Source organism: Etheostoma spectabile, chromosome 8 (genome assembly GCF_008692095.1).
Source record: "Etheostoma spectabile isolate EspeVRDwgs_2016 chromosome 8, UIUC_Espe_1.0, whole genome shotgun sequence".
Lineage (NCBI taxonomy): Eukaryota > Metazoa > Chordata > Actinopteri > Perciformes > Percidae > Etheostoma > Etheostoma spectabile.
Window position 1 is genome coordinate 26,269,951 of NC_045740.1, and position 8,745 is coordinate 26,278,695.

The 8,745-nt window shown below is 39.7% G+C and overlaps 1 protein-coding gene across 1 annotated transcript in view; it reads left to right on the forward strand.

Annotated features, from left to right (window-relative positions):
• LOC116693543 (parathyroid hormone) overlaps positions 1-8,671 on the forward strand; it is a 10,820-nt gene extending 2,149 nt beyond the window's left edge. The window contains exons 2-4 of the mRNA XM_032522552.1: positions 7,736-7,744; positions 8,254-8,342; positions 8,461-8,671. Of these exons, the coding sequence (XP_032378443.1) occupies positions 7,736-7,744; positions 8,254-8,342; positions 8,461-8,671 (309 nt within the window). The remainder of the gene's footprint in view (positions 1-7,735; positions 7,745-8,253; positions 8,343-8,460) is intronic.
• The last annotated feature ends 74 nt before the right edge of the window (positions 8,672-8,745 follow it).

Below are 8,745 nucleotides of genomic sequence, written 5' to 3' on the forward strand. Positions count from 1 at the left end.
TTAACTTAATATTTTGATCAAATGGTTTGCAAAAATCTGTATATGATTACCAAAGTGCGGACTGCGTTTATAACGTGACCCAACATAATATTTGATGATGCCCAGGGCCCCTTAGATGTCCTGTACCCCGGCAAGTGACCAGTTAGTGACAATAATGGTTAATCCCGCCCAGTATAAGAGCTATGCATCTTCATTCAGTAATTGCTGCTCTCAGGATTATATTGTTAAAAGTCTGTCCGTCCCAGTCTCCTTATATTTGGTACCACATTCCTAACATTTCTTTTAAAGTTGGAGATATCACATTTCTACTCAAATGTGACTTTGAAGTGCTAAAGATTCCTGTAAAGATATCTTGACAAGCAAAATAATGTCTACACAAAATCTTTCACCACACAATGCTGTTTTATGGAATATCAGTTTAGGGTTTAGACAAAAGAATATTGGAGACTTCAACACAGGTTTTGCACAAGGTAATATAGAAGTCACCTTGAAAAAAATGTGTCTTTCCTTCTAGCTCAAGTGTACTGTTGTAATATCACAATATTTTTTACCAAATGCCTCAATACCGATACCGTTACAATATGGTAGTGTTGACTAACCCTTTTGCTCTTTGGGGAGCGTAGGTCATTCATGAACTTCCTCCGGCTGTTTCAGTGTTGGGTGATTTTCTCTGCTGCCTTCCAAGATGTTGCTGCTTTGTTGAGTGATGGTGCTTTCGCAAATTATTTACACAAAGAGATTTTTGATGATTAATCATCAGTAATGTAGATAAAATTACTAAATGGGTAAAGGCAAATAATAGAATAGTTACAACAGTCCGGTAAGATCAGAAAATGATATAACTTTACTGTAATGCAGCTTTTAAAACCTTATGTGTTATTTCATAAAATATTTTAAGTCAATCTAATCTAATTCATGATTAATAAATTGCATTTATATGAAATTATACTTCATTTTTGAGTTTAAAAAAAGCTGAAGTTATGAATTTTTTTGACAAATAGTTATGATTGAATGGATGATCACAGTCTGTCAAAGTTTAGTCAAGATACTGTTTAGAACCCATTTCATTGTTTTTTCTAATGCCATAAAATTTTATAAAACTAATGAGAGTAGTGAACTGATCATTCATTTTACTTGTTAGGAGCATTGCATGGAACCATCCATATTAATTTGGAGGCAATTTGCTTGAAAGTAAACCATACTTCTGATGTAGCAACTTTGAAACTTACTTAAAAACTCACCAAAATTGGCGGTTGCATCATGTCTGGTGAAAATTTACGTATTTTACAGGTTTCGTGCACTGGTGCACAAAAATGGCTCACTAGTGCCCGCTACGAAGATAAACAAAGTCAGCCCCTGCAGTATGTTTAACGTAGACTAACAAAACTTGGTACCCATATGTAGCAAGTCGAAACGCTTATTGGATCCATACCCTAAACTCAACTATTTTGAATTGAAAGTTCAAAATTAGTGCAATGTTGGCAATTTTCACATCATACTATAACAAACTCCTCTCAGAGATTTATTCCGATCCACTTCAAATGTGGTCTGTGCCATTTTAAGACATTAGAGATGAAAAGTTATTAAAGAAAAAACTTTTCGTCATAGAACATGGTTGTGGCAGGGCGGCCATGTTGTGCGTTTCTCCCTCAACACAGGAAGTGGGTGTAACTTAAATGTACATTGTCCAACTGGCTGTGTGCAACCCTGATGACATACAAAGGCCAATTTATACTCAAAGTCATAGCGCCCTCTAGTGGCAACAGGAAGTAGGCCTAAAAGTCAAGGTGCTATACTTCAACAAACTCCTAGAGATACCATCAGTGCCTTCTAAAGACCTTAACAATAAAAAGTTATTAAAAGCAAAAAACTTTTCATCCAAAAGTGTGGGCATGGCAGTAATTTTGAGCATTTATTGATGAACAGAAAGTTTTGGTGTACATTGTCTAATTTGTCCAAAATTTGTCAAGACTGACAAGGGTCCAGGTCTGAGGACATTTATAGGCCTCCTATTCTCAAACCACGCCCCTTTCATAACTGGTGACCCGTTTAAGGTATAGTGTTATGTGAGGTATCAATATACTCAGCAGAGGCTTTCTGCTGACTTTCTAAAAAGGTTTGCCCCAACCCCTATGCTTTGGCCACGCCTTCTTTCTCAGCTAATTAAATGTATGACGTGGAGCAGGGGTTTTCAAATTGGGTTAATGTGAGCCTCCCCTTAGAGTAGGTAAGGACAGCCAAGCCCCCCTGTTTTTCCAGTAATGCCTCTGCAATGTCATCCTTATCGCCGCGTTGGGTTTTGTTCTTGTTTGCCATTCTGCTTTACATAACTCTGTTGAGCACAAAGTGATAGAATATTGGATTTGGAACCATACAATTTGGCAAAATTGGGCCAGGAGCTATACCTTAAGCCGCCATCTCTGTTGAGCCAGTCACGTGACTCCCCATAGGTCTCATCTTGAAGGGAGTCACATGATTGGCTGGACAGAGATGGAGACTAAAGGTGTAGCTCCTGGCCCAAATCTGTCAAATAGTTGATTTATAAGGTTCCAACTTCAATATTTTACACGTTGTGCTCATAAGAGTTACTTGAAGCAGAATGGCAAACAAGAACAAGGTCCAACGCGGTGATACGGACATCATTGGTAGGTATTGCTAAAATGCTACCTTGAACCACGTTTTGTTCAGATCCAGTCTTAAATTCAACAGATGGGCCTTGACAATGACAATAAGCTATCTGCTATCCATGCCCAGCTAGCGTCTCTGACTGCAAGTCTTGGCTCGATCAGATCTGATGTGAACAACCTTAAAGCCACCAAGGAAGGCAACGTAAGTATTCTTGACAGCCACGGCCACGCTTTTCGGGGGATGGAGGTGAACCTAGCAGATATGGTAGACAGAAACTATCGTCGGGGTGAAAGAGGGGCTAAAAGGTGCTGAAGCTACCTAGTATCTCTTGCGCTCCTTGCCATAGTGGTTCCCGAATCTTGCAGATGCTCGGATCGAGATTATTAGAGCCCACCAAATTCACCCAAAGAAGAAAACCTCTACTAATCACACGCTGATTTTCAATTTCCTCCGCTACACAACCTGACAGGCAATCCTACGAGCTGTGCGGAAATCTCCGCTCGTCATTGAGGGCCGGAAAGTTTGGTTCTCCTTGTCTACAGCAACTTCACTGACAAAGTTATCAAACCATGGATTCAGCATGAGTCAAGGGTTTCAATTTTTTCCTGCTTTATCCGGCCACTCTGTAGATCAGAGACGGTGCCCAGTATAGGGTGTTCACCTCCACCGGGGATGCTGAGGACTATGTGAACCGGGCTGCGCCCCGTCACCCTGCGGCAGCAGGGAGAGCCGACGTTTTGGATTCTCTCATGGAGGAGGATCAGGACTGAAACAACTACCTGATGAACATGGATCGTTGGTTTGTCTTGTTCTCTTAATGTGTCCTGGATTTTGTCACACTGTTGTCTGATATGATTACAGATCATATGTCATCATGTTTCTGAATGCTATGTTGACCTAGCTTAATATGGCCTATTCCCCATTGGTTGGCTGGGCCATAGTCTAGAGTTTCCTTTCCAAGGTGCTGTTTTATGCTTTTTAGGGCTCCAAGCCTGAGGGGCTGAGAACTGCGCTAGCAAAGCTAAGCGGTTCATCCATTGCGAAGGCTTGCTTGCCAAAACACATCAGAGTTTTTAAAGGTTTAAGATGACCAAGCCATAACAATAAAAGCTTTTTAAATTTTTCCAAAGAGAGTGCCTTGGACTTTCGCTATAAAACATATAAGTTAAGATAAGATTTTTTGCTCATGTTTGTGTATGTAGTTGGTTAAAATGAAATGACAATACTTTAATAAGATTGCTTAGGTTGTGCTGAAAAAAAGGATAAGAGTCAGTATTGCCCTTCCCTGAGACCTCTATCAAGTCATTAAAACATAGTAATGCAAAAACCTGCAAAAAATGGCTGGAGTTCTAAGGGTTAAGCATAACTTAAATATAACATTTGAATGATGATCCAGATCACCATTTACAAACACCGTGATAGCTTTAATTTATTCCAGTCAGTTTATTGTTGTTATAACTAGCATCACATCATTTAAACATTGAAAATAACAGAAAACTGCATTCTGTTGGAAAGAAATATTTCTATGCCTATATAGTGACAGAACTCATGGCAAAAAACATTCAGTTATTGGGCACCAAGGTTATTATAGTTTTACATTTTAGTTTTTATTTCTATTTCTTTTAGATTTTTTGTTTTCAAATTCAGTTTAGTTTTATTTAGTTCTTAGAGTGGGTTTGATAGTTTAGTTTAGTTTTTATTTATTGAAAATGCTTAGTTTTAGTATAGTTTTTTATTAGTTTTTAGTGTTAGTGTCTTTTTTGTAATATGGGTTATTTGTCAAGGGCAAGATTATAAAAAGATCAGAAAACGTAGTGTGTAATAATAACTCAACAACATCGTACAATTTTAGAAATATATATTTCAACAATTCAACAGTAACACGTAGCCTACAAATGATGAGCACAAATATGTAAACAGTCTACACAAGAAGCTGCACTAAGTGCAAAATGTGTAAGTGACATGTTCCAGGAAAAAAACCTTAATAGCCAATATACTAAAGAGGACATACATGAAAAGGTGTTTTTAACTTTGGTTTGAGTAAAGTGGTAAACCTTTTGAAGTCAATGGACTCACACAGTTGTGTAGACATCCCAGTATCAATTCACACATTACCCATGCTTCCACCCACTTATGGTGTATTCACTAACCATCAGCTACCGGGTCGCCGGTGAAAGCCCTCGTGTAAAGCTATTGAAATGTACTTTCGAATTTGTGGTATTTTTTCCCTTTTATAAAATTGTCCACATATATTTCCACTTTCCATTGGAAGGCACTTGCTTTTATCTGACACAGTCATAATCAAATAGGTCTCTGCTGCTTTCTACAAACTTTTGTTACCGCCATGATGCCAGGCAAGGGGCGCAAAAAATACAAATCCCACTTTGGCCACGCCAAGTCCCGGCCTACGAAGAAGCTTAATTGGTTGGGATTAGGCATTTCACCTTGAGTGGTTAAGGTTAGGGTTAGGGGATTGGTCAGAGGATAGGACTTGTTCGTGTAAACATGTATGCCTGGCCAATAGTAGTGTGTGAATGCGATTGAAGGGCAGGTCTTGGTGTAGCCATCGTGTGAATCGTAAGATTGTGCGAGGGGCACTGATTATGTTCAATTTGACATGGAAAGTCAGAATTTCTGGGTTTCCGGTCAGAAAATAGATACACTCCCCTAAAGGATTATTAGGAACACCTGTTCAATTTCTCATTAATGCAATTATCTAATCAACCAATCACATGGCCGTTGCTTCAATGCATTTAGGGGTGTGGTCCTGGTCAACACAATCTCCTGAACTCCAAACTGAATGTCAGAATGGGAAAGAAAGGTGATTTAAGCAATTTTGAGCGTGGCATGGTTGTTGGTGCCCGTCTGAGTATTTCACAACTTGCTCAGTTACTGGGATTTTCATGCACAACCATTCTAGGGTTTACAAAGAATGGTGTGAAAAGGGAAAACATCCGTATGCGGCAGTCCTGTGGCCGAAAATGCTTGTTGATGCTAGAGGTCAGAGGGAATGGGCCAATTGATTCAAGCTATAGAGAGCAACTTTGACTGAAATAACCACTCGTTACAACCGAGGTATGCAGCAAAGCATTTGTGAGCCCAACACGCACAACCTTGAGGCGAATGGGCTACAACAGCAGAAGACCCCACCGGGTACCACTCATCTCCACTCAAATAGGAAAAGAGGCTACATTTGCAAGAGCTCACCAAAATTGGACAGTGAAGACTGAAAAATGTTGTCTGGTCTGAGAGTCTCGATTTCTGTTGAGACATTCAGAGGTAGAGTAGAATTGGCATAACAGAATGAGAACAGGATCCATCATGCTTGTTACCACTGTGCAGGCGTGGTGGTGGTGTAATGGTGTGGGGGATGTTTTCTTGGCACTCTTTAGGCCCCTTAGTGCAATTGGGCATTGTTTAAATGCCACGGCCTACCTGAGCATTGTTTCTGACCATGTCCATCTTTTTATGGTCACCATGTACCCATCCTCTGATGGCTACTTCCAGCAGGATAATGCACCACGTCACAAAGCTTGAATCATTTCAAATTGGTTTCTTGAACATGACAATGAGTTTACTGTACTAAAATGGCCCCCACAGTCACCAGATCTCAACCCAATAGAGCATCTTTGGGATGTGGTGGAATGGGAGCTTTGGGGGCTTTTGTAAATCATAGTGTGGTTATCTGTAAAGTGTCTCGAGAAAACTTTTGTTATGATTTGATACTGCAAATAAAATGGTATTGAATTGAATTAAATAACGACAGTCCCCTCATAGGTTGACATTTATTCTTACAGTGTAGCTATGTCAATGAGCAGGGCCTCGCACGTCAAGTTGGCACAGGGCCTCGCATCCCCCCTGTGAGTGAAAGGTACTTCTACCAATAAAAGAGCTGCACCGGTTGGCAGATATTGGCTTATTTCAGCTATTGCTATTGCTGTGTAGCCTGCTATGTTGGCTGATTAAATAAATTGCTGTACAAAGATGCCATGGGTATATTTTGGAGGTAATTTATAATCGGTGTCTCCATGACTTGGTTTGGCCTCTGGGGGAGCACTTCAACTGGAAAATGTCCTGCCATTATACAATTTATGTCCACTGCTCTTTAAATAAATTAAAGAATTCTTGTAAAAAAATGTCTTTACGTAAATACATATTGGCCAACATATTGTTACTGTGTTTTTAATCTTCAAAATATTTAACGTTATCAGCCGTAAAAATCCTGCAACACTAGACTCTAATGTTTAGATATCACAATGGATACAAGGGAAATGTGTTGTGTGAAATGACCCTTTGCTTTTTTCTTATTTTAAGAAATATATCTGAGTAAGTCATAATTCTTCAGATGTTCAGAGATTCCAACTTGACACGACATGCACACATGGCAACCGCATCACCCAGTGACACAGTTCTTGAACTCACACTTACTCTTTGATTCAGGATGTTTTCTTTGACGTCAGGTCAGTGTAAAAGCTATTTTTGGGGAAGCAAATTCATTACAACAATGTTAATTCTTGAGGAAAGTGCATATGTAACCAGGGAGACTCCAGTCATAAATCCATCCAAATGTAAGCGCTATTGTTGTGAGGTATGCTGGGATTCAGACAAAAAGGTCACATCAGATGTAGACTAATAGATCTGGCCACTGATCTGAAGTAGGGAAAGAAATAACCAAGTAGCATGCAAAATTGAAAATGTGGAGGGAAATCTCTGCACCAAAAAGTACTTGGGGAAGGTTATTCTTAGAAACAGGGTTTCTTATGTAAACCCCTTTAGTAAAAAAAAAAAATCATCCTATCACTTCATTAACAACTCATGTTTTAACATACAGTACAAGTACATGTGATGATTCAACAATGTAGAGATACATGAGACATAAAATGCCACCAGACATCAAATCCCTGTAGAAATTACTAGATTTAAAAGAAATACAGACATTCCTTTTAAAGGTTTGGAACTTTGGTTTATGTGCATTTGCATGCGTGCCTGTAGGTGGATGTGAGGGTATTTGGGTTTAACATGCAAAGCCATTAGTTTGGTCTGGTATGACGATAAAAGCCTGACGCTCAGAGGAGGCGTTGTGTCATTCCTGTCCTGCCCCCTCCAGGAGCTGGAGGTATGACATCAACAGCAATAATGAAGGCAGCTCCTCAATGTCTGCACCCAGGGGCTATAAAAGGAAGTTAGGGAGCAGTGCTTATCATAACTAATAGGAGCTAACCACCAAACCAGACTGACTTCACTTTGTATCCTGGTAACTTTTTCTTTCATCAAACTGAGAAGGGAGAACCAGAGGTATGGTCAGCTTGTTATATAGTTATAGGCCGAACACACCTAAACTATAGTTTATTCTTTTATTTATTTTAGATAAGCCTAAATCGGCTTAGACTGACACTGTGATATATCTGAATGTGGGGCTTTCAATTTACATTTTAATAAAATATGTATTTCATTTTGGTCCTCCAATAGGCTGCTCAGTTATTTTAACTTAAGGCTAAAGGTTGGAAATGCGAAATTCTGTTATTTATTTAGTTTCTTGCAAAATATTGAAAGTTTTGAAAGCTTTTTTTTAAATTTACGGGTAAACATGATATTGAGATTTTTTTTTTTTTTTTTAAATAACAGGTCAACATGCGCAATCCCGACTACAAACTCGTGTTCATTTCACTCTGCATTTTACACCTCTTTACCCTCTGTGAAGCGCGCCCCCTAAGGTAATTTCAAATATTAACTAGAATAGGTCTATCTCATTTAGACCCCTCTTCTTAGCAACACAGTTTGTTTTTGCAGTGTTAAACTAAAGTAGTCTGCATTTTATGATACTATGTGCAGAAAAAGGACAGTAAGTGAGGTCCAGCTCATGCACAACCTTGGGGAGCTGAAGCAGGTGCAGGAACGTCAGGTGTGGCTGCAGATGAAACTCCAGGGAATCTACGTCCCCCCGACATGGGGCAGCAGCGGGGAGACCGGCCGAACGAGGAGGAGACTGCGTCCCGAGGAGCTGCCAGACCTCAGCGACATGACACCGGAGGAGATCCAGTAGCCTTTACGCCCTGAACTTATAGGAAAGCTTCTCTACCTCCGCAGCGGTCACAGTTGGTCGCAGCAACATTTTCC